Here is a 26,262-nt window from a genome sequence, read left to right on the forward strand (position 1 = left end):
TTGAAATTTTTATTGCCTAATTTGAGAATTATTTACAGATGTGTCCAAATATAAAGAAAAAGTATACATTCAGAAATAATTTATTTGAGAAATATATAATGCATTTTGAATATTTTGAATTTCACCTGAAAATTAAGTAGCTGCAGAATGTCATAAATATAATGTGAATTGCTTGCTAAGGACTTAAGTTTTGATTTACTGTAGCCAACTGTTTAGGCCCAAACACCGTCTTCCTCGAGACCTGAAAAATGATGAAATAATTACGATAACTTAAGTTAAAACAATTATTAAACGAGGTTTTAATCACTGTAGCAGTTCATCGGAGTAAGATGAATTAACTGTTGAAAAAGTAAGTTCTAGAAAAGTTGTACAGAAACATTTTTAAGAGTCGATGAACGTAGTTCAGCCCTTTATATAGGTCGTGATGATTTTCTCAAATTGGGTTTAAATTATCAAAAAAGTGCCAAAATAAATTGCTCTTGAAATTCGAAGAGCTTTATGCCAGATATTTTTGTTGGAAATTCGAAACTTGAAGTTTTTCAAAAAACCAATAAGTTTTTTTTTCCGTTTCTTTTGCGTTCATTGATTATTTTCCATTTTCTGTTGGCTATGCTTGAATCTAAATTTTGCATAGATTATGTAAATTTTGCATAGATGAACTTTTGCAAACCTTATAAATTCATCTTAATTGAAAAAATGGCTTTCATGTTTCTATACTTTCGAGAGTACCAGTTAAGAGAAGATCGCAAAGAATCATTTCGACAGCCATCGAGCTGTATAGGTTCGGAATATATGATTTTTTTTTGCGTTTATTCAAATTATGAACCTATAACCGTTATCTATTACGAAAACACTTATAAACGGAGATTACATGTGCATATAGTGAGTTCTTTCTAATTTACCTCGAGGTTTGGTTTTTCCGCTGAACTTGTTTTCTAGTGCGTGGATCATCTTCACTCGTTTTTCGTTCATGTCATTTAGTTGACGTAACAGTTTTTGTTTGTCTTCGTGAAGTTTTTTCAAGTCACGGGTGACAACGGGGTTCATATTACCAGCCGCCTGTTAAAATAAAGACATGGTTACCTAGTTTTTGACGAAAGAGAAACCAAATAATTTTTGCTGCATAATGGACACTGTAATTATTTTACTGTTCATACACGAAGTAGGTTTTATTTCATGAGGGAAATTGTTCTATGAATCGTGAAAACTATTTTTCGCTAACTAAAAGAAGTACACAAATTTCATCCCTGTAAATGACTTTCACTTTTTCCAAATAGGGCGGAAATTAGAATTTCTACCCTAATTTTCTTGATTAAGACGCGAGCCTAGAGGTTTCGAAGAAAGAGTTAGATAGTAAAAATTGTGGAGCTCGATAATAAAAACAGCAGATAAAAATACCTCTAGTAGACTTATGTTGGCCTGTTTCTCGTTGATAGTGGCTAGAATGACATCTTGTCTCATCTGCAAAACTTCTTCGATCTGTCGTTTCCGATCCATCTGCAGTTGCTGGATTTTCGCCTCCTTTTCAGTGATCTGTGCAAATATTTTTGCTCATGAACGAAGCTTTTGGTATTTCTATTAACTGAGCAGTGAAAAACATGTTTGATAAGAAGTTTTACATGGATAGATTTGCTGTTCCTTTGCTCGTAGGGAAGACACTTAAATAGGTCGTGTTGGTTTTCGTTTTTTTTTTTTCAAAAAATTCATACGCAAATTTGGCTTTTGAAGCGCAAATTTGGCTTTTAGGAGGTTTTGCTTTGATTTCTTAACTTTAATTTAAATTCATTTGCCAGGACAAACGCAAATTTTGCTCTACAATTAACGTCTATAAAGTTGAACAGATACATTTTCGATTCTACCGATTAGGCTGAAAGCATGCTTTTGCGAGCATCTCTGATTATTAATCAACAATGACTTTTCAAAAAATAATGTTTTGCTAGAGGGGTCTAGGAAATAAGACAAGAAGCAAATCAAACGTGCCCAAAAAATGAAATTAAACGTAGATGCAAAACTGTAATAGGAAATTAGACGGGGGCGAAAAACTCGTGGGCGAAGCATCGAAAAGAAAATTAGCCGAAAGTCTATTTTTAAAGTAATCAATTGCCATTCAATTAAAATGAATTAAATGAAGCAATATTTTGCTTCTTTCATAACGAAACCCTTGAAATATTTAATCTGTTCCAATTCGGCGGCGGTTAGTGACAATTTGAAATTTTTGCATATTTCTGTCTTTTTTGTATGAGGCCAATATCAATATTAAGTCCCTGGAAATGTTAACTTTCTTTCAGATTTTCACGCTTTCTTTCCAAATTTATCTTGGTGTTTCTTTTTTAGCTATTTTTATCTTTGCTAAGACTGGCCCCATAGTTTTTGGAAAGTTTTTCACCCTGAGTCAATTTTTTATTAATTCATTGATAATTTCGGAATGAATGTGGCGTATAAAGAAAATGACCAAAATTTCATTACTTCATGTAAATTAAAATCGATTGTGTTCGTCAACTTCGCAGACGTCTATATTTGGCGCAATACATTCGGCGCAAAAAATTGTGAATAACTTTTGGTTACGGAATAGGATTTAAATTTTTAATTTCCCAGCGTAATGAATAATAAATATCTATTGATCCATTATTATTTAGAAAGTGTCAATCACAAAAGATTCTTGAAATTTGAAGATTTTTAACGTGACAAAGAGTTTTTTCTTTGCTATTTTCAAAAAGCCATTTTTTATTGAAATTTTTGAGTTTTGCTGTTTTTTTATTGTTTTGCAATATCTATATTTGAATCTATATTTTGATGTCAGTCTGAACCTCAAAAGTAAGAGACCAGCTGCTGAAAAACTATGATTGCTCATCGTTATGTAAATCTCAGTTATTTTTTCATGCACACAATTTTCAGGCAGCTTATTCAAATTGTTTTTAACAAACGTATTTGTTTCCTTGGACACACTATTTTGCATATTAAGCTAGGTCTTCGTCAATACAATAAATAAAACATCTTTCGCTCTCTAGTATATGATTAGTGACTGACCTGGAATGCCAAGTCGGCTAGTTTCTTGTTGCTGATGCTAAGTGCTTTTTGCATGTCCTCGTTGTCAAACTGCAACTGCTCAATCTAAAACCAAAAGAATTCCAGATGAGTTATTTCCAGACAAAATTTCTATGTTTTTGGTTGCTCTCTGTACTTCAGGTCCTTTTGGCTTATAACAACCTTTCCTGTTGGTAAGCTCTTGGTATGAAACCTTCACCCATTTTTTTTTTGGTTTTTCTGGGCTGGTAAACATTGCCTCAAGTACAAAAGCCAATCACACATTAGGGTGAGTCTCGATTCCTTAACCTCTACAGAAAAATAACCAAAAAATGCATATAGTTCTTAAGTGGGGACACAACATCGGTTCGCCGTGATGAGCTGTGCAGCTCGAATGTTGGTCCTTTCCCTCGTGGATAAAATGGTCTTAAAAAAGGGTTACCTTGTGTTGTGCATGGTTAGTGACCAGGTGGTGCTGGTCCAGTGCAGCTTCTCTTGCAACTGTGATCTTGGCAGTCTCGCCCAGTGCCTGTTCCAACTCTATGATTCTTCTCTCTTTCTCAGTCACCATTTCCTGCAATTCTTGCACGTCGTGAATTACCTCACCTGCAATACACCCGAAGTTATTGAAATTTTTATCCAAGTTCTTTGAAAATTCAATTTGCGTTAGGTTTGCGTAGACTATTTTCAGTTTTTGTATGTTACTGAGCTTCTCTATTGGCACTCAAAGAACTGCCGCAGCTGTTCTTGTGATGATCATTTTGAAAGACAACTTGGTACTGTGAAGGTTTTTTTGGTTTTCAAATGATTAATGAAAGAAATTTAATGAACGTTCTTAAAATTTAGAAAAAAATCGTGATGTTTTCGGGCAAATACGTTTTTTAAGTTTAGTTAGCGTTTGTTTTCTATGACAGCAATTTTTTTATGTTTAATTTTAACGCCAGTTTTTACTAATTTAAGATAAAGATCAAAACTTTCCGACGCTCAGCATCAATATTTTTTAGTAACTAATAGTTCTTTTGGTGGAAAAAAGACAAACTGTAACCTTCACGTTTGCGAGCATCATTGAGGAGCTGCGCATTGAACATCCTCTCGTCATCTTTGCTTCTTTTGATCCCACTTAACCGCTCCTTCACACTGTTAAGATTGACCTCTAACTCACTCACTCTTCGCTCATGCACCTTCTTCTCCTGTTCGCTCCGCCTCACTACTTCGCTCATTTTGTCCAACTGGCTCTGAGTTTTGGCCAGCTCGTCTATGTAGTGGTTGACCTGAAATAGTCGGCAATTATTTACTTCATTGTCATGCTTGTCGTATTGTCCGGTCAGGACAACGAGTTTTGTGGTCAGTCGAATCAAAATAGATTTGCAAACCCAGATCGGTTTATTGTCTATGTCTAGATAATTTTCTAAATTGCTTTGGTGGGAGTTTTTTTTTAAAACTTGGTAGATGAAATATTTTTGTGCTGTAGCTCGTCTTGTTTAGCTGGGGTTTCAGATTTGGGCTAGGCTTCAAATCAAATCCACTGATATGGAATTAAATGTAGTAAATGTTGACCTGTTCTTCGAGCTGTTCTATCTGTTTATGCATGTCTTGTTTCTCCTTGACCAGTGAAACTTTCTCCTCGTTCAGTTTGCGAACTTTCTTCTCTAGCTCCAGCAGGTCGTCCTGTTTCTGCATTAAGTTGTTGCTCAACATCTTTATCTGGGAGTCCTAAACAGTCCTAAAGTTGCAGCTCTCAAGCTTCCTGTGTTTAATGTGTTTTGTTTATCGTCTTATTATCTAACAAGATGTCTCTAAATAGCAAAAACTTGTATCTTCGGGCGAGGAAAAATGTATTTTTTAACAATCTGCTCCTAAAATTTTGATATGGTGAGAATAGAACATGGTTGGCTTCGAACCCTTTATCTCTTGTCTGTGAAGCAGAGAAGTTCGCGGTAGATTATAGTGTTTCAATTACTTACCTTCTTCATATTAGCCACCATTAAACTGGAAGCCCTCTCATTAGTGTCGACCAATTGGCTTTCTTTGTCGGAAACTTGATTCGTCAGATCCTCGTTCTTACCCTGCAGCTCTTTGCTGATTCGCGAGTACAAGTCCACTTCTTCAACGCGCTCTTTCATGTCTTTTTCGCGTTGTTCTTTCATGCTCTCAATCTAGAGTAAAAAAAAGTGTTCGACATGAGTGGGGTTCGAACTCACGCGCACAATTGTGTACTAAAAGATTGAACCTGAGCAAATATGATCACTTAACTTGAGTGCGTTAGAATGTTAGGGGCTTAATTTTGTCTTTTGTTGCTTTTAAAGACATTGGAAGTTTTCTGCTTATGTTTGCAAAAAGCAGCATTAGTTTGAGGAGTTTGCTGTTTAAGCAAACTGAAGTTAGAATTAATTTAAAAGCAATTTCGCTGGACTCACCTGATGTTCTTTTTCTCCTAGCGTCTTTTCAAGTGTCTCAACTAACTCGGTATGGCTCACCGAACCGACAGATTGCTTCGCCGACAACGATTGAATCCGATCATCCCGATCTCGAACTTGGTCCTCTAACTGGGAAACTTTTCTCTCCAGCTGGTTGACCTTCTTTTCTTTATTTCTAACTACATCTCTGAGCTCTTGCTCGAAGTTCGATCTTTCCAACTGGGAGTGGTCGAAATCTTGAGATTTCTTCTGTAACTGAACTTGTTTTTCCTGAATTCGTGTTCTGGCCGCATCTAAGTCGGCTTTAAGCGATGTGTTTTGCTGCTCTTTAGCCGAAAGAGTTTCTCGCAGAACGTTAATATGACTGGTGTAATCCATGTTCTGTTTGGTGAGAATGTCGAGTTTAGTCTGAACGGTGATTAGTTCGGAGTCCTTCCTGGAAATATCCGTTCGAAGTTGCTCTACCTTCGTTTTAAGGAAGTGTAAATGTTCCCCGTAAATTTGACTTTTGCTGAAGTTGTCAAGGCTGCTCATGTTTTTAATTCCACTGCTAATTCTGTATTTATTAATCTCTTCCTCTAAAAAGTCGACCCGATGTTGCAAGTTTCTAATCGAGTCTTCTTTGTTTTCGATAACCGCTTCGTAAGACTGTAGTTTCGCATTCAGCTCTACGGCCGAGGCGCTATATGCACCCGACGATGTCTAAACGGAACATGGGATTGATTATTGGTAAGCACCGAAGTAAAGCTGTGTTGAGTAACGCTAATGGCCGAATAACGCCCATTGTTTGCCTCATTAACACAAAATAATAGGATATTTGAAAATGAGAGCACTAGAAAGAAAAAGTTCTTAATTTTTTTTAATTTAGAAAAAATCATTTTTCGAAATTCTTCGCCGTAATCATAGTGGTCGGAACATTCCGTGCTAATTGCCCAGCAACCGTCAGTTTTTACTATTTTTCTTAATGTTTTCTCTCTAATTTTTCAGCGCCCTAGTAAATAATGTTGTATTGGATTTAATTTAATTTGCATTCAGTATTTTGAGTTATAAAACAAAATACTACAATTCTCAAAATCAATCATCTTGAAAACTGCTTCTTTGCGCCTACTATTAGTATTAATTAGTATCATTTTATGCATTGCTTTGAATTTAATTGCTTAAATTAATTAGAAAACATGCCCTAATGCATAATTATTTTCCCACCAAACTGCAGATCGAAACAAGGATGAAATAAAATAAAAAATCAATTTTGCAATTGAAGTATCAAAATGTTTGTTTTTTACCCCAAACTGTGTATTAAATTTTTGTGCTTTGTTGCAAAATTTTTCCCTTCAGAAAAAGGATAATTCAAAAACAGGACGTTTTCTTAGTATGAAACATAAAATGGCAATTGTTGGTACAGAGCGTGTGCGTATCGCGGATAAGGATGCATTATTTTCAGCTTTTATTTGGAATAGGAAAAATAAATGCACATTTTTTTCCTCCGTGACAGTAGATGACAAGAGGAAAACCCGTAGAGATGCTTGGGTCTAATAAGACTAATACCACCCAACCTCTTTTCAAAAAAGGATTGCTTTTCAGACGATTTGAAACCATAGCTATAGAGCGCTAAAATTAATTAACCAACGGGCTGTAAAAAAAGTCTAAACCGGTATAATTCTTGTGAATTTTGTAGAGAATCAGCGAAGGGCTGGTTTAAATTGGTATGTATCAATTTTTTTATGTATCCTAGATTTAAGTGAATTTGAGTTTATTTGATTGAAGATAAGAGTTATCGAAAAAAAACCTTGCCAGCAATTAACTGACGATCCTTATCTATCGCCTGTAGTTAGGTTCTGTTATTTTTCGTGGGGGCTAGTATGTTAACAAGATGAATTGTCTTCAAGCCGAAATTTAAGTAAACATAATGCTAAAAAATGCATTATACGTAAATGTGATGTTAAACTATGTTATGCAACCTTAATCGTTTCTTCGTGGTTTTTTTTTATATATGCTCGTGAAACTTGAGCAAGCTCATTTTTATACTTTGGTCGTTCATTTCTGAGTTTTTAAGCGTCGATGAACAAAGCGAAGACACTTATTATGTTCGTTTAAAAATTTGTTCATTCTCAAATTGTTTTTTTTTTGCGGTTCTGTTTTTTCTAAATTCAAACCTAATTTCTCACAAGAAATCAAGTTACGCTTTCCTATAACGAAAATGCAAATGGCGCAAAAAATTGATTTGTTTTTAGTTTCAAAACTCGGTTTCATTTTAAAGATTTTCCAACGGAATAAAAAAGTATAACCTTTGATCCTGTTTTCTCAAATTGGTTAAATTTTTTTATACCAATTATTGCATGCATATTCAGTTAAAATCAATTTAATTTTAAAGTCACTTTTGATGTCTTCTTAAATTCAGTTCAAATTGAATTACTCAAAATACGCTCCTCAATGATGAAAGTGCAAAATGTGGAAAACGGAAATGATTTTGTTTCATAAGTGGATTTAGATTTGCCTGCGGTAAAGAAAAAGCTCATTTTGATTGATTTGTTTTAAAATGGAGTTAGTTTTATCACGAGTCGATGAACGTAATTCAGACTCTTATATAGGTCGCATTGATTTTTTTTCAGGAAAAGTCCTGAAATTTATTCAGGCCCAAATTTATGTATTCGCGGTTTGACTTTTGATTTCTTTTTAAGTTCAGTTTTTTTCCTATGTTAAAAAGAAGGCAAACTCCACTATCGAACAGCGAAAATGTAAAGAACACAAAAATGTGAGTGACTTCTAATTTAGAAAACGGAATTTCATTATCAGACATCCCAGCGAAATAAAAAAACCTTTTGTTCCAGTTTTCTCAAATTGGATTAATTTTACCAAAGTGTCAGTCATAAATTGTTCTATCAATTCAAAGAGCTCTAAGGCTATCTAGTTAAAAGAGTAATGAAAGTAGTGATTACTCTTATATAGGTACTGGTGATTTTTTTAAAGGAAAGACTTAAAATTTTTTCACGCACAATTTTTTTTCGCGGTTTGAATCTTGATTTCCTTTCAAGTTCAGTTCATGCCCTTTGTTAAGATTAAGGCAAACTCCACTAACGAGTAGCAAAAGTGTAAAGTTCACGAAATCTATTTTTGAAAGGGAAATTAAACTTTCAGATTTCCCAGCGAAATAATTTTTTTTTCGATCCAGTTTTCTCAAATTGGTTCAATTTTATCAAAAATGCAAAAAACGTTATTTGTTCGTGAAACTCAGATTGTTAAAGGCATTGATCTTCTTTAAAATTCAAAATTTAATTTTTTTCAATAAACAAGTCCGTTTTTTCTGTTTTCTTGCGCTTATTACTCGTATGCAATTGTCAGTTGGCTATGTTTTCTCGGAAAATCGAAAGTTAAGTTGCTGAAACACCGAAACACCGATTTGCTGACCTACCAACTAATGACCAACTTGGATTACCTGATTTACAGCATTGGATGCTGATGATGATTCTAAGTGATGTAGCAAATCAGCTTTCAGGCTGTTGACCTCTTTTTCTTTCGAGTTTAACTTGGCGGACATTTCGCCCATTTGCGATTCAAGTTCAACATTTCGTAATTTGGTCTGGCTGTAGTCTAAGTTCGTTTCCATGCTATTCGCAAGTCCTCTATCTTGAATAATTTCTAGCAGCTTCTTAATAGACTGATCTCTAGATGCAAGTGTTTCCTTTTGAGTCTCTATGCGAAGTTCCATTTCTTCGAGTGTCTTTCGAAGCAGAAACGCTTCGTTTTCTTTTTGACTTAACTGTACTTTCAAAGCAGTTATTCGCCCGTCGTTCTCGGTCAAAGAAACCGAGTTTCGCTGGTTCTGCAACTCTTCGTGTAATTGCTGGATAATAATTGAGTTGCGATCTGTTTCGTTGAGAAGTTTGTCGTAGTTTCCTTTCAAGTGCTGATATTTTTCGTTGTCGCCCATCCTGGCCATTCTCTCTTTCTTCAGTTCTGGATTCCAGAAACTCTTTATGCTCATTTGGCATTCGTCTAATTTTGCCTCTTTTATCTAAAATGAACGGGTCAATTAAGATAAGAAGTTAAAAAATGGCGTGTTGTGATATACATCTTGCCAACAAATATTCATTATTCTTACATTTCTTGTCAATTTTACTGTAACCAAAAGTTTTAACCCGTGGCAAATTGTAAATACAAATACCAGACTCAATTTGTTTTGAGTTTTTTTAGAAACCCGTATTTAGAAAAAAAATTTATCAGATCTTTGTTTTTTTGTGTATTTTTAACACGACGAATTTTTCTGTTGGTATTAAGAGGAAATAGCTTTAACGATCTCTCTTATGGATTTTGGTAAAGATTACCCCTCTTTTGAAGAAAAAGCTAATTCAACATTGAACGTTCATGCATTCGCATAATGCATTAATATTGAACCTATTAACGATTTCCCCTTTTTACAGATCCTTAGAATTTATCAGCTTTCTACTAACTTTGAGTTCGTTTTTGAGCCAATTCAACTGGTCGCTGTAATCAGTAAGCATTGGCTGACTTGATTGGGCCTGATGATTCAGTTGAACTTGAGTAGGGGACACTATAACTGAACCCTGGGCCTGCTGAGCGGTCATTTGGTGGGCTGATTGCAAATAGTGGGGCGAGATTCTGTGGGGCACTACGCTTGCTAAGCCGGCTGGTCCCAAGGGCTGTGCGTGTTGCTGTTGTTGAAGTATATTCAAATTAGGTGGTGAAAAAGCACTGTTGCCGTTCATATAAGGCACAGTAGGGCCTATTATGTTGTTAGTTGGGAGCATACTGTGTACCTGTTGTTGCTGTGTGAATGGGGGTTGTGAAAGGAGGTTTCGGGGGATTAAATTAAGCCCGGCTGTAGAATTTTGAGCGTGCATTTGCATTGAACCATGATGAGGCTGAAGTAACTGAGAAGGACTATACATCATAAAACATGTTGTTCCAAGGAGATAAATTGATATTGATCATTTTTATGCCTGTCAATTCGAGCAAATAATTGCTGTTTTTGTGCGTGATAATTGATAAAATGCCCGTGTTGTTAATTGACATCAAGATAGAACCGTATATTAGACAGCAGATTAATTGGTAAGATGTCCGTTTGAAATAGGAGATCTCGATTTTTGATCAGAATTGAGTTGGAGATCTAGATAAGTGTGCAGGGCTGCAGATGAATTGCAAGATAATTGAAATTGAATAGGGCTAAAAAGTGCGAGCTCTGATGGCTCTGGCAACAAATTCGTTCTTTGATCAGGCAGTCAAGTCAAATTACGTTCTTGACTTGTGAATTTTTTTGAGAATTTGAAAATTAGTTTGACTTAATTGCTTGCACCTTGTGCTTGAAGAATATATCAAGTGAAAAAATTAGTGGTTTTGCAAACGGTTAAGAGATAAAAGAAAAGATTTGATTGTGCTTCCAAATAATTGAAACTACTGTTCATTTTCATAGTTCACTGTTTTGCAGCTTATTTTGTTATTTGGATAGATTTTTCAAAAAGCTAATTGCGTTCTAGGCAACTCAAACTATTCTGCTCACGTGTGCAACACTAAGGACGCTTTTCTGAAGTTTTAAATGGCATGGAATTAATTAGCAAAATGAGACTTTTTCTATTGAAAGTTCAATTTGACTAAGAGATGAAAAGTAAATGGCGTGAAGATAAGAATTAATTCGTTTTGAACCATTAATCAGAGAAAGATGGTAAAAGCTAGCAATTTCAGTCTCATAACGTTCAATTCATAGACTGAAAAGGCATTTATAGGTAAAACACCAACCAATGGTGAAATAACTGCTATGCCCCTAGTAGTGGTGTATGGTATGTAGGTAATTGAATACACACCCAGATAAAACCAAGCGACTTTTCGAGCATAGCATAGCTTAAAAAACAAGCCAGGGAAAATAAGGAATTAGAATAAATTAGAACGTGTTTGCTTTGCAAATGCGCCGGCGATTTTAAAAGGTCAAGAGTTATAAATTAGGCAAGATAAAAAGAAAAGTCGTCAAAAGTTGATAAAATTTAGGAATTATAAACTGAGTGAAGATGGTAGCATAAAATGAAGCTCTTACGTCGGTTTGAAAGGAGTGCATTTGAGTGTGTTGTATTTCTCTACATAGTCGGTTTCTTTTTTCTCTATTTTTGTAGACATTATCAGCAGCGCCTTGAAGTGGAAAAAAAAGAATGGAGCTAAATCAAAAAATGTGAAATCGCTTTGTGTGTGAATAAGAAAGCGTTATTCATAAATAATACGTGGAAATGCAAAATGGATTTAATATTTTTAACTTGCGCTCGGACCAATGGTGGTACAAATACGCTAGTTTTTTTTTAGTTAAAAGAAAATGTGAACTGCTGTTTTGCGGTGTATTTTGTGTACTGTAGATATATGTACCAATTTAGCGCATCTATTATTCTTCCACACGGAATAGTATAAATTTTCGTTGGACAAAAACTACAAGACGGTGACATCCCGTTGTAAAATTGTTTCCCATTTCTGCTCTTCATGTATCATTGGTTTTGATTGAGTGCTCTGTCTCGTTGACCAAAGAAAATTTCAAGTTGGGAGCACGATTACCAAAAAAAGGTCAAGCTCAGAAACTGCCGAAAAACCTGCAGCTACAAATCTGCGTAATTAGGTGTCAATTAACGTAGTGAAGAAACTTATAAAAGTCGTGTTGGTTTTTTCTTTTTCGTTTTACTTTCAGACAAAAGTCTTTTAAAATTTGATAATGCTAATGGTTGATTTGTCGCGGTTCGGTTTGGATTTTTGTTCACTTGCGATTAGCAAGCGTTATCAAATCGGATGTTTTGTCTTTCTGGGGGGCGAGCAACTTGTTTACAAAATGAGTTGAGTTATTTGATAGCTCGGCTTATAATAAATTCAAGTATCTTAGCTGTTCCGGCTTTTTTGGCGTTGAACTAAGGACTATGCCTGGGGAAGCAAAGTTTGTGGGTTCCAATCTGGCGAGAATCCGTTATTTTTGAATGCACCCTGTCTATCGGTTTTTTTTCTGTTTTCATCTTTGTAGCTCTTTTTTGTTGTTCTCTGATACTTCTTTTTGCCATATGCAGCTTCCGCCGTGTTATTTTGCAGTTTCCACTCTGGGCAATTTCTACTCTTTTGGTTTTTTGAAGTATTTCCTTTTTTCCTTCATATGTAAGGGCTCGATTTTACCCCAGCTCCTATTATCTGACATGTTTTTTGGCTCGTTTCTATTTACAGTTTGTCATTTTGTTTCAAAAATTTTAAGTCGTACTTTTTATCTTTTTGAAGATTCAATGAACGTAGCAGTTCAGACTCTTATATAGGTCGTGATGATTGTTTTCAGGAAAAGTTTTGTTTAAGTTCAAATTTACTGTTTTTTTTTGCTTTGATTGTTAGTTTCTTTTTAAGAGTCGGTGATTTAAGACTCTTATATATGTCGCAATGATTTTTTTGTGTTTTTTTTTTCAAGAAAAGTCCAAAAATTTATTCAGGCCCAAATTTGTTTTTTCGCGGTTTGACTTTTGAATTAATTTTAAGTTCAGTTCATTTCCTTTGTTAAAAGGAACACAAACTCTATTTATTTTAAGTTCAGTTTATTTCCTTTGTTAAAAGGAACACAAACTCTACTATCGAACAGCGAACGTGTAAAAGACACGAAAAACGTGATATACTTCTAGTTTCGAAAGTGGAATTAAATTTAAAGATATCCCAGCGTGATGAAAAATTTACCTTTTGATCCAGTTTTTTCAAATTGGGTTAATTTCATCGAAGAAATGTCAGTCATTAGTTGTTCTTGAAATTCAAAGCGTTTTAAGGCCATATATTTTCCTTCAAAATTCGTAGTTTGATTTGTTTTCAAAAATAAGTCAATATTTTTTCTATTTTCTTGAGTTCATAACTTCCAACTGTCTGTTTTCTATGTTTCGGCTTAGTGTCTTAATATTGCGTCATTTGATGTACAATTTTTTCTGACACTTAAGGTGTCCGGTCAATTAATTTTAGTATCGGCTTTGAAATCGCATCGTAAATTTCTTTCGTAGCCAATTTAATCTTTTTTAAAATTGAGTTACTGGGAATGTATTTCTCAAAATGAGCTTTTTCAAGACAATTCGAGTAAAACGGGTGAAGTTTTTGGTTTCTTAAGAAGCCTATAAAATTCGTGGACATTCAAGTTTGAATTTGCGGTTTGACTTTTTATTTCTTTTCAAGTTCTGTTTATTTCCTTTATTTAAAGTAGGGCAAACTCCACTATCGAACAGCAGAAGGGTAATGGTCACGAAAAACGTGATCGGTTTCTAGTTTCGAAAGTGAATTTGAACTTTCAGATTTTCCAGCGGAATAAAACCTTAACTTATTAATCTAGTTTTTTCCAATTGGGTTCGTTTCGTCACAAAAATTTTAATCATAAATTGTTCTGGAAATTCAAAGCTTTAAGGTCATCTATTTTTTTTCTTGAAGTATGAGATTTTTCCCTTAAAATGTCCGTTTTTTTTCTTGTTTACTTAAATTTTCATTCACGTAAACAGTAAAATGCACGCAGCAGTGGTGCAGTGTTTTTGGAACGAGACTTTCTAAGATTTTTGCCTTCAGATGCAGGGTTCTCTACTTGCCGGTTTTGAGTCCCCGTCGGACCTTGATTTTCTTTGATTGTTTGGAAATCGTTTTTTTTTTGGAAAATATCAAATATCGAACTATCATTAATTAATTTTTGTCAGCTCGCATTCCTACGCACGGATGTTTTTTCTTCAAAATATCTTCTTTTTTTATCTAATGGTTGAAACTATAATTAAGTCTGTAATTCAGTCTGTAATTTGTAAGTGTACCAACTCTGATTTTGTTTATTAATTTAATTTTTTTTTCCGCTGAAATGGTTCGACTTATGCTTTGTTCACTTAGTCGCATCGTTTCGTGTCGTTTCAGGGTTAAAATAGATTTTTATCTTTTGTGTTCCTAGAGGAATGGCTCGTTAAACTTTCTAATTTCAAAAAAATTCATGGTTCGAAATTTTAATACAACAACAGTTTACTTTCGGCGCAACTGGAGACTACCCAAGTTTGTAACGACGGTGATTGGGTTTTTGGCGTTTTTTGTCCAATTGAACATCATTTGAGACAAATAGATGAAATTTTAGTTAGATTTAATTTTTAGTAGATACTTTTGACTTTCTAAAATATATATATTTTTTACTTAATGGCTTCAGTCGCATTTGTTCTCTGCTATCCTACAATGCCTTTTGTGTAGTATGACATCTGTGGAGAAGCTCAGCCTTGCCTCTGTGTAAAAATCGCAGGTGTAGGAAAAAGACAAAGCTGTGTATTTTGCATTTCTTTGTTATGCTTATCTAAATCGGTGGTTTGGTTTTTGATTCTTACGAATCTCGAGTTTCAAATCTTTTTTTTTCAAATGGAGCTCCTATTGCGCTCTCCAATTGCAAATGTTGATATGCAGCTAGACTTTCAAGACGGATGTAGTTTTCTTGAATTTCAGGTGACTTTTAAACTGACTTCATTTTATCATTATATCGGCTTATTTTACCAAAAAAAAATGTTCAGATTTGAAGTTTTTAAAGCTATGTAAATTCTTTGATGGAATTTGCTTGTTGAAACAATATTAACAACACTACTTTTTGACCGTTTTGTGAGTTATAACGCCTTTTCAGCTGTCTGTTGGTGATGTTTTTGTTGTTTCTTGTCGAAAGATCAATTCAGTCATCAAAGCTTCCCAACGAAAATGACATCTATCAAATTTCAAAAGAATCTTAATGTTGCAGACAATGAGCTCAAAAGCGTTACTGAATGGTGCTCATCTTTTGAATTGTTTCTTTGTTTTTTTTTTGCCTAACTGGTGTGAGGTTTTGATGGTGCTTCTTTGGGAGTTTTCAGTTGAGTTGATCTGAAAATTTTGGAGAGAGTAGCTACAAAGAAACGGTGCGTGTTAAGCTTAGGAAAAAACAGGATGACAAACAAAAGGACTTGGAGTATCAAAGCGAATTTCATTGATCGACGAATTGGCCTGCTTCGAAATCAATTTTTTATTGCCTCTTTTATATTTTTTTAACCATTTTTTGGTTTTTAAGTGCGCGAAACATTTGTTTGTATAAAAAGACTATATATATATATATATATATATATATATATATATATATGATATGTTGATGTTCTGTATTAATCATTTCCCTCTCCTTTTCCTTCTTTTTTGTCCCTTTGTAAATCTGTTTTTTTTTAAAAATATAAATCCGTTTTATATATTTCGTTGAAACATGTGATTTCTCATACCAATCCAGACTAGGTGCTCAGATTCTGTAGGAAAATCATTATTGAATGAGTTTGTGGCCTTTGTAAATAAATGAAAAAAAACTCTTCTCGTTTCTATTTTAAGTCCACCTTGTTTCGAGATATATATATTTTTTTACTTTGACGGAAATCATTAGATAATTATTAATTTTTTGCCAAATTTTTGGCTGTATGCAGGCTGAATGCCACCGTTTTAAATTAAATCTTGTCAAATTTTGGCTATCATGTAAAATTGTGATTAATTGACATTCATGTGTTTGATTGATTTATTGATTTTTGGTGCAGCTTATTTCGCGTCATGAATTATTGCGCTCCATCGAGTTGGTTGGTTTCTTTAATACGAAAATTTTTTCGAACGGTACTTAGTAGCATGAAGAATTGCGAATTCTAACATAGATAGTGACCTTCAAATCTTTGTGTTACAAAGTTTATTCAGTCTTTTGTTTCGAATTTGAGGTCTTGCGAGTTAATTTTTGCCTCAATCCTATTTTGTGACGAATTCTTCAATTGTGAGTCTTGGTATTTATTAAACAATCAGTTCTCCTTCGATGATTCAGAGGACTCTTTAAGTTTTCAAACTGCGTTAGGTTTAGTTCCTTTCACCTCTTTCCCGACTTTGCTCATGTTTGAGTAAGAATTAAAAATAAGTCATTGACTCTAGACTGGAGTTTGATTCTTACGAAAAACGCATATGATGTATTCCAAACAGTAGACAATTAGTTGAAATTCAATTTCTTCAAATTCAGTTACAAAATTGTTTAAAGAAAAAATTACTGTTTCAGCAAAATTGGTGCCTAGGAAAATAAATTAATTAATTTAAGTAGAAACCGTCTAAATTCCATTTTATGAATTCAATAAAATAGACTTTTATTTGCTCGTCTTATTTGCTTTTATAATAAAAATTTGATCTGTTTTGAGGTTATATTCAATTTTTGTATCTCTGATTTCGTCATAAGCAAAAAGTCAGTTTTTTAACAAAGAATTATCGTCTAAATTCCGTTTTATCAGTATCTTTATTTGCTTGCGGCTAATTTCCTAGCCAGCCCCCTGTGAATCTACAGCATCAAGGATACTCAACTATACAAGCCTTAGTATCCATCAACATTACAGCATTCTTTTTCTTAAGACCAACCCTGAAGATACCTGGCTGATTCAACTAATCTAGATATGTTGTTATCGAATGTAAATCGAATATTAATCTCGACTTTATTACTGTTCTCAGGATTCCAAGGTGTGTTCTGCAGCGAAATATTCGACGTCTGTAAATACGTGAGTCCCTGTGGATCCCACGGAACCTGTTCGAACACTGTGATTGGCTCAGAGCTGGACGAAACTGACCAATCATATTTCAGCTGTGCTTGTGATATTGGCTGGGCAGGAAGACGCTGTGATGAAGACGTGAACGAGTGTGAACTTTTCGAGCCGTGTGCTAACGGGGGATCGTGCACTAATACCGAAGGCAGCTATAGTTGCAGTTGTAATAGGAATTGGGCCGGTAAGACAAGACAACATTTTACCCTTGAAAGGTTCAGGGGAAGGGGTGTGCTTCATCACTATGTGCTCTCAAATAGTCGTGCTTGGGTTCATGGAATTCGTTTATGGTGCTGATGAGTAATCGCACAAGCATATATTTATGTTGGCTAGCTGTGTTAAATCAAACAGCTACTTTCCGGAGTTATCGGAAAAACAATGCTATTCAAAAATTCAATTTTACATTTCTTTTGCCTAAAAATTTGACTTTTAAAATTACTTATAAATATTGTGCGAAGTATAACTAAAAGCAATCCAGCTATTGAAATTGAACCTGCCACCTATTGTAATATGTCGCCGAAATTGATTTTGCTCCATAATAACAAATGCTCCATGATAACAATCCACTTTTGATTCAATAATTCAAGTGTTTGAAAGTTAGATTTTGGTCGGAAATGGTAAAATCGTTCACGACATTCCGGTATTTTTTTAAACCGGATTCCGGAACCGGAATTAACTGTGAAGTTTGGGGGAACCGGAATTTGGTACATCTCTAACTATCATTGGGAACGAGTAATTTATTTATTAATTGAATTGGATTGAACTTGTTTTTCAGGTGTGAACTGCACTGAAGACGTTAACTTGTGTGAGAAAGACCATGACTGTGGTGAGAATGGACAGTGTGTGGATGAGACTGAAGGCTTCTCCTGTCAGTGTTCGGAAGGCTTCACTGGAGATACTTGTGAACAGGTGTATAATCTGTGTGAAGATGATAATCCATGTCAAAATGGTGCTTCATGCCAATCAAGTGGTGAGTGTTTTTTTTTGGTTTTTTTTTCATCTTCACTTCGGAAGCAGTATTGAAATAAGTCAATGTTGCTGATCTGATATATAGACTGAGTGGCTAAGCGCCTAAAAACTGACTTTATAATAGAGTTTATAAACGGTTTTTGAAGTAAATTTGATGCTTGCTTATTACAAATTTTTCCTTCAAGCAACATTCAAGAATCATGATGGGCTTTGAGTAAAAAAAGTTTAGGCAATCAAAAAATTATTGTTCTGATTTAGTGATAGATTTTCTGTGATTGGTTTGTTAAATGAGAATTTGGAAAAATTGTGGTCTTGAACATTCTGTACTATTTTCACGGCAATCTACGGTTTGAGGTTTTAATGAGAAAAAATCATTGGCGTTCGTGCAATGAGATTCATATTGTTGTAAATGTTCTGAATTTCAGTGAATAAAATCTAAATTGCGAAAAAATTAGTCTAGATGAATTTATTGAGCGTTGGTATGGCCTTAACTAACCTGTGCACTGACCGTTGCATTTTGAAAGGGCGCCTTCTATTTGAGTTTTTTTTGTTACAGATGGCGTTCTTTATACCTGTGAATGTGCTAATGAGTTCTTCGAGGGAGAAAATTGCACTGAAGTGAAGACTGTATGCGACGACCTGAACATAACTTGCACAAACAGCGGCATGGTCTGCAGTAATGATCCTTATGTTAGTTTTTATTTTGATGTTGTGTAAACCTGACGAATTTTAAACTAGATGCCCTATAAATCTCTCAATTCTGAGACTTTATCCTCCAACAGACATATTTTGAGCATGTCTGAATTTGAAAGAGCCGTCATACTTTTTGGTTGCAAATTTACCAATTCTGATTTGGTACAATTGCAGTTTTTGTTTCAATTTATTAAGAGTCATGAACGATTTTTTTTCAGGAAAAGGTCTAAATTTTGTTCACGCTCAAGTTTGAGTTTACGCTTGACTTTTGATTTTTTCAGTTCAATTATTTTATCATTCAAGGAAGGCAAACTCTACAATGAAAAGCAATACTGTTGAGGTCACGAAAAACGTGATCGACTTCTAGTTTCGAAATTGGAATTTAATTTACAGATATCCCAAAATCGTAATATCCAAAAAATTCAATTTTTAAAAATGTTACCTTCATTTTAGTGTTATAAAGTGGCTTTTGTTAGAAAAGTTAGACATTGTAAATATTTTTAATCCAGGTTTCTAAATATAAGTAAATATCAAGGACGTGAGTAACTATCATTTTCAACTCCTTTCAGTCGCAATTCGGATTAACAAAAAAAAACAGAAATTATGCGGAGAAAAAGTGCAGTTAAATTATGTTTTTTGAAGTTTTGTTTTGCGTTTTTCTGACTTATTACTGTAGGACGAAACTGAGAGACTTAAGATCATTTTATTAAGAGTAATGAACGAAGCGAGTACTCTTAAATAGGTGATTTTTTTTAGGAAAAAGTCTTAAAATTTGTTCAAGCTCAAATATGATTTTTCGCGGTTTGACTTTGATTTCTTTTTAAGTTTAGTGCATTTCTATTGTTAAAAAAGAAGGCAAACTCCGCTATCGAACAGCAAAAGTGTAAAGGTCACGAAAAACATGATCGAGTTCTAACTTCGAAAGTTGAATTTAATAATCAGATTTCCCAGCGAAAGAAAAATTTCACCTATTGATCCATTTTTCTCAAATTGAGTTAATTTGGTCAAAAAAGTGTTTATCATAACTTGTTCTTGAAATTCAAAAAGCTTCAAGGCTATAAATTTTTTTTTTCAAATTTCGTAATTTGATTTCTTTTTTCAACTTCAAGTAAGCATTTTTTCCATTTCTTGGCGTTCATGACTCTTCAAATTGTCTGTTTTCTATGTTTCGGGTCAGTGGACTCATATGCGTCGTTCGATGTTTGATGTTTAATTTTTTTCCGACTCATCAGATATCTGGCCAAGCAATATCGGCTTCGATATTGCTTCGTTAGCTTTTTTTCATTACCAATTTAACACTCGATTGAGTAACTGGGCATGTTTTTATCGAAATGAGCGGTTTAAGACAATTCGAGACAAACATGTGAAAGTTTTGGGCTTCCTTAAAAGCATGTGAAATTTGTTCGTGCTAAAATTTATTTTTTCGCGGTTTTGATTTTGAAATATTTGTTTCGAATTTTTTATTAAAAGGAAGGCAAAAACTCTACTATCGAACAGCGGAAGTGGAAAGGTCACGAAAAAAGTGATCGTTTTCAAGTTTCGAAAATGGAATTTGTTTTTCAGATTTCCCAGCGGAATACACAAATTTACATATTGATAGGTTTTCAAATAGGGTCAAGTTTATCAAAAAGTGGCCAATCATGATTCATTGAAATGCAAAGAGCCTTAAGGGCATATATTTTTTTTCTTTGAAGCTCGAAAGTTAGTTTATTTTTCAAAAACAAGTCAGTTGGTTTGAATGTTTTTTTTTCTGTTGCCTTGTGTTCATAATTTTTTCCCAACTGTTTCTTGGCTATGTCTTTTCCTTTTTTTCAAGTGTGAATAATCGCAGTGAAGACTATCAAATAGGTCCTGATGTTTTTTGAATAAAGTCTCAAATTTTCACGCCAAGTTTGATCTTTTGTGGTTGACATCTGCTAAAAGTAGGCAAGTTGAGCTCTCAAATAGCACAAAACATGAATGCCTAATAATCTTAGAGACGATTTGAGAGTTCCCAGCGGAATAAAAAAGTTGGTAGTTCCTTTATGATGCTAGTTCTTTGAATAATGTGTCAATAATTTATTATTCTTGAAATTTAAGTTTTAAGGTGAAATATTGAGAGTAAAGAAAGTAGTGAAGACTTTTATATAGGTCTTGCTGATTAAAAAAAAATTTCTGGAAAATGTCTTAACATGTGCATAAAAGTCTTATAAATACAGATGTGCATTCATACTTTTGATGCATTTATGAATGCACTTTTTGAGTTCTATTGAAATTCATCTGCTGAAAGTAACGTAAAGAGCATTCTTCTAGTACGAACATGGGATTGGTGCAAAAAAACGTGAACGAGTTCTAGTTTCTAAAGTGGAATTTAGTTTTTTGATTTCCAGCGGAATAAAAACTTGTTGATCCAGTTTCCTCAAGTTGGGTTAAAGTTATCAAAAAAGCGCCAAGCATAATCGTTCTAGAAATTCAAAGAGCTTAAAGGGTATATCTTTTTAACAAAGTCAGAGTTTGTTTTATTTTTACTTGCGTTCATTACTCTTTTCCAATCTTCGATTGGTTGTTTTTTTTTATTCGTGATGTAGATTTTTTTAATTCGTTTTTAGGCAGACAATGGCTTTAGATGTGCCTGTCCTCAGGGATACGTGACTGAAACTGATAATTGTGTTGACATAAACGAGTGTGAGGCTGCTTCTAACCAATGTGAACACGGAACATGTTCCAATCTCGCCGGTGAGAAACAAGATTCATTGAATTGGTGGCTTTTTATTGACTTTCTCTCACTTGGGATGTTTTAGATATTCAAAAAGCTTTAAGGGTATCTTTTTTTCTTTGAAATTCGAAAGTTGACATTTTTTTCAAAAAACAAAACAGTTTTTTTTTCATGAGGAAACTGAACAGACCAACAGAACTGAATATGCTTTCAACAAAAAATAGTGAAGTGAATGCCAAGTCTGTTATACCTATTTTAAGAGTAGATATTGTTATCTTAAATATCATGTAACTGAATTGCAGCATAATCACAGAATTGCAGCATTAATTTAGTAAATTGTAATGTCAATTGAAGCCAGCAGCTCTGTTTAATGTAATCCATAGACATTGGCCCTTACGACGCTGACCGTGCCAGAAAATATTGACCCTAAAAGCTAACACTCAATTGAGTAGGAAATTTTAGGTAGCTTCGAATGTTCTTGTAACCTTGGCTATGAGGGAATCTACTGCGATATTAACATAGACGATTGTGTTGGAAACCCATGCAACAACGGTACATGTGAGGACAAAGTGAACGGCTTCGGCTGCTCCCAATGTCCGAATGGGTTCTTCGGTACTCTTTGCGATGAGGAAGTCGACGAATGCAATGGACACTGTAATAATTCCATCAGCTGCATAGATCTAGTCGGAGATTACGAGTGTGTATGTATAGATGGATATACAGGAAAAAACTGCGAGGTAGAGGTTGATGAATGTGACCCGAATTTGTGTCTGAATGCAGGCATCTGCGTGAACTTAATTGGAAGGTTAGTTGGTTTTTAATACACTAGCGAACTTAAGTGAGCGTTAGTGTTATACTGCGACTATTTTTTTTCTAACCTAAGTCTCAAATATTGGTCCTACTTTTGTGCACCTTTACGGATTATTGATAGCATGTGCTTCGACGTTCGAATAATAATAAGTTAATACAGTTGATGCATTTTAAGTTAATAAAATGAAACGAAAAAAGCAGTTTGTTTCTACCAACATAACAATCGTAAAAACTCAATATCAGAAATTTTCTAACTCAATATCAGAAATTTTCTAACTCAATATATCACGCAATTTTTTGAAATGCATAATTAACTCATAATGTGGCTTTAAGTTTTCCTATTTATTTAATGCAAAATCAGTTTGGATGCCTTCAGTTAAGAGTAATGAACGTAGCGAATACTTATATAGGTCTTGGTGAGTTTTCTTTTTGTTATATTTTCCCAGGAAAGCGTCTTTACACGAGCAAAGATTGTGTTATAGTATGAACTCTCTTTTTTTTCCAACCTGAGGCGCAAATATTGTTGCGACAAAATGGGTTCATTTTGATCAATAACCAGCTTTTAAGTACAGCCAATGCTAAGGATATTAACACAGACTATTATATTATTACAAATAGCACTGTAGCTTGAAGGTATCATGGATCTTAGCGTAGAGGTAGGGAAAGGTAACAAAATAAGAGGGTTCGAACCTGGGCAGTTTCGGATGTTCGCAGTGAACTTTTTCGTATACTAGTTAAAATGCGTCCGCGCTATAAATCAAGGCATGTTAGTTGGGTAAAGTTCTTTTTTTTTTTCAAAACGACTGGTTTTGCTAATGCGTCATAATTGGCTTGCGTCACTTAGCAATTATGTAGACTCATAATTGACATGCGTCGCTTACGAAATTTTGTAGACTCAGAGTTTTATTTTCCCCAGTAGCGTTATCGGTCATGTTTTTGCTTGTGTATGCGAAGTGCAACTTCGTCTCTGTGTAAAATTTGTTGTCGCTCAATTTTAGTTTTTTTTTTGTGGCTTAGACTTGTGATTTCTTTTTAAGTTCAGTGAATTTTTATTGTTAAAATGAAGGCAAGCTCTAACATCGAACAGCAAAATTGTAGAGGTCACGAAAAACGTGACGTCTCTTTGAAAATGGAAGTGAATTATGAGAATTCCCAGCGAAAAAAGTTTTACTTTTTGATCCTGTTTTCTCAAATTGGGGTAATTTTAGCAAAAAGTGTCCATCATAAATTGTTCTGCAATTTCAAGGTCATTTATTTTTTTTCTTCGAAATTCAAAAGTTGAAGGTTTCAGAAAAAATGCGTCAGTTTTTTTCGGTTCCCTTGCGTTCGTTACTTTTTTCCATCTGTCAGTTGGCTATGTTTTGTAATATTCAAACTATTACTTGCAATATCGTGTCTTGTATTTGGTGAGTTTTTGCTGCGTCGCATTGGCAATTTGTTAGCAAATGTAGCTGCTTTATTTGTGGCTAGTGATTGCCGGTTTTTAAGCGTTCGCTGCCGGGAGGGCATTGCGTGAGGCCCCAATTATTGAGGTCAAGTTCGAAGACCATTTGTAGCGAAGGGATTTGTTTTTTTTCCTATAGAGCGCTAGACATTAAAAGTGTGTATAGGTTGTTGTCAATATATAAAAATAATGGCTTCGGTGACAATTCGGAAAAAAAACTACGATTCGTATCGATGGTGCCGAACAATAGAAAGAAACAAATGAAAGTTCAGTAAAAGAAACGAAGTAATTGGAAATCCAAGTTGCAAGCAACAATTTTGCCAAGTATATATTTTGCCCAGAATTAGTTGCCTTGTCAGGTTTATTCAGAGTAATGAACGAAGTGAAGACTCTTATAAAGGTCTTGCTGTTTTTTTTTCCGGAAAGAGTCTTAAAATGTGCATAAAAGTCTCTAATAACTACAGATGTGCATTCATACATATTGATGCATTTATGATGGACTTGGGTATATATACATTTTTTGAGTTTAGCCTAAATTCATCTGCTGAAAATGACATTAATAGCACTCTCCAAATACGAACGTGGAAATGGCGCAAAAAAACTTTTTTATAAAAACGATTTTTATTTTCGAAAGTGGAGCTTATTTTGTAAGTATTTCAATTTTGTAGGTATGAGTGTGTGTGTAAGCCGGGCTACACTGGATCGAACTGTCAGACGGATATCAATGAGTGCACAGGAAATCCATGTCAGAACGGAGGACGATGTGCGGACGGAATTAATGAGTGAGTAGTGCTTTTTAAAAATTCAAGTATCTTGGAATCCCGTTTTATTTCATTCCAAGATAGCTCTCGCTTTTTTGGTTAACTCAGCACCGAATACTCTGTATCATACAAAACATTCCTATTTTCGTGGTTCTTTTTGAAACCCTTTTTCAACTGCATAAAGAGAAAGTACAAGATTTTTAGCCTTTTATCAAGAATGGCTCTATATCTAAATAAGTTGTAGCTGCGAGCTTGGTAGTTTTATGCGAGATATTGACTGTTCGTTGCTTGGGTGAGGCACATTACCCAGTCCGGAAAAATGTTTAGATTAAGCAGCGGTTCGCCGTGAAGAGCTGAACAGATTGTGTTTTGGTCCTTTCGCTTGTCTGTGAATTGTATTAATAACCATAATAACCAATAATAATATTAATGACCATAATAAATTATGCTAACTTCGTGGTTCAGTCACGTTAACTGTTCTGTTGCAGCTACACTTGTGACTGCGAAGGCACTGGGTTCCAAGGACGCAAGTGTGAACACCCGATAGATGACTGTCTCGCAGTTCACTGTTACAATGGAGCCCCATGTCAAGACGAAGTGAACGCATTCATGTGCAAATGTCACCCGGGATACTCGGGGGAATACTGTCAGGTAACTTTAAGTCCCGTCATGTATTTAACTTGTATTTTTTACCTGTTTTTTTTGTTTGATTTTTTTTTTGTAAAAACAGGGTCTTCATATTGATATGGGAAAGCTCGGATAATCAATATGGTCGACCTAAAAAACGTGGCAAAATCTTATCATAACAGTTGAAAAGAAAATAAGTTGGGCCGTCCAAGTCTGCTTTTATAAACGCAAATTTGATTCTTTTGAGGAACTTACAAGCGAATATTGGCATATTAACAATTAGGTTTGTTCTTGACTATAGAATATCAACATATTGTTAACAAATCATTTCTCAGTAGAAACCCGCTTGCAATTCGGAAAAAAGTCTAGCCTTACCAAACTCAGAATTTTATTATCATTCTCGAACTGAGAAGCTCTTCTGCATCGACGCTCGCACAGTAAGATATTTGATTAAAGTGTTATTAGGAAAAGCATTCTGCTACACAAGAACATCCCATTCAAATACGTAAGCGATATTGATTCTACGAGTAGTACAGCAACTAAGTTAAGATACACAAACATTTCATTAAGATCAAACAGTTAAGATACACAAAATTGATTAAGATACATTTTCTTGATCAATTTAAGAAGGACTCAGGCCAAGTGACTTATGGTAAAGCATAATGGAAAGAATTTAGTTTCATCTAATATACATAAAATTTGCTAATACATCTTATAAACTACACTAAAATAGTACACTGCCTGTTTTTGTGTCATTTGTATAATTGTAACACAACAACGGGAAATTCAGTGTTTTTTTAAGTGAAGACTCTTATATAGGTCATTTTGATTTTTTTATTAAGACTTGATGAAGATAGGTCAGGCTGCGGCTATAAAGGTCGCGATTAGTTTTTTTTTCAGGTTAAGTCATGAAATTTTTTCAGGCTTAAGTATACTTTTTTGCGGTTTGAATTTTGATGTCATCTCAAGTTCAGGTGGTTTCCTTTGTATAAATGAAAGCAAACTCCACTATCAAAAATCGAACTTGTTTGTTTAAATGAAGGCAAACTCCACTATCGAAAATCGAACGTTTTGAAAGTGGAATTTAGTTTCCAAATTTTCCAGCGAAATAAAAAAATTACTTTTTGATACAATTTTCTCAAATAGGATTAGTTTCATCCAAAAAGTGCCAATCATAAATTCTTGTTGAAACTCAAAGAGTTTTAAGGTTAAAGGTTTTTTCTTTGAAATTCCAAAATTAAGATTCTTTTCCAAAAATAAG

At 34.3% G+C, this 26,262-nt stretch overlaps 2 protein-coding genes across 4 annotated transcripts in view; one reads left to right on the plus strand and one right to left on the minus strand.

The window, feature by feature from the left end:
* Positions 1 to 26,262, plus strand: part of LOC134847794 (protein crumbs-like) — a 69,895-nt gene that overhangs the window by 34,235 nt on the left and 9,398 nt on the right. For all 3 annotated transcript variants that reach the window (XM_063865010.1, XM_063865011.1, XM_063865012.1), the window contains 7 exons: positions 16,914 to 17,186; positions 17,778 to 17,972; positions 18,528 to 18,661; positions 21,253 to 21,379; positions 21,822 to 22,164; positions 24,282 to 24,395; positions 24,863 to 25,025. In XM_063865010.1, the coding sequence (XP_063721080.1) occupies positions 16,914 to 17,186; positions 17,778 to 17,972; positions 18,528 to 18,661; positions 21,253 to 21,379; positions 21,822 to 22,164; positions 24,282 to 24,395; positions 24,863 to 25,025 (1,349 nt within the window). The remainder of the gene's footprint in view (positions 1 to 16,913; positions 17,187 to 17,777; positions 17,973 to 18,527; positions 18,662 to 21,252; positions 21,380 to 21,821; positions 22,165 to 24,281; positions 24,396 to 24,862; positions 25,026 to 26,262) is intronic.
* Positions 60 to 11,640, minus strand: LOC134847795 (ELKS/Rab6-interacting/CAST family member 1-like). Its single transcript, XM_063865013.1, has 11 exons — positions 9,890 to 11,640; positions 8,875 to 9,453; positions 5,442 to 6,143; positions 4,989 to 5,180; positions 4,582 to 4,737; positions 4,070 to 4,295; positions 3,467 to 3,630; positions 3,028 to 3,111; positions 1,399 to 1,533; positions 903 to 1,059; positions 60 to 241 (listed from the first exon to the last, which is right to left on the minus strand). The coding sequence occupies exons 1-11, from the start codon at positions 10,349 to 10,351 to the stop codon at positions 213 to 215; spliced, it is 2,886 nt and encodes a 961-aa protein (XP_063721083.1). The 5' UTR covers positions 10,352 to 11,640; the 3' UTR covers positions 60 to 212.

Source organism: Symsagittifera roscoffensis, chromosome 6 (assembly GCF_963678635.1).
Source record: "Symsagittifera roscoffensis chromosome 6, txSymRosc1.1, whole genome shotgun sequence".
Taxonomy (NCBI): Eukaryota; Metazoa; Xenacoelomorpha; order Acoela; family Convolutidae; genus Symsagittifera; species Symsagittifera roscoffensis.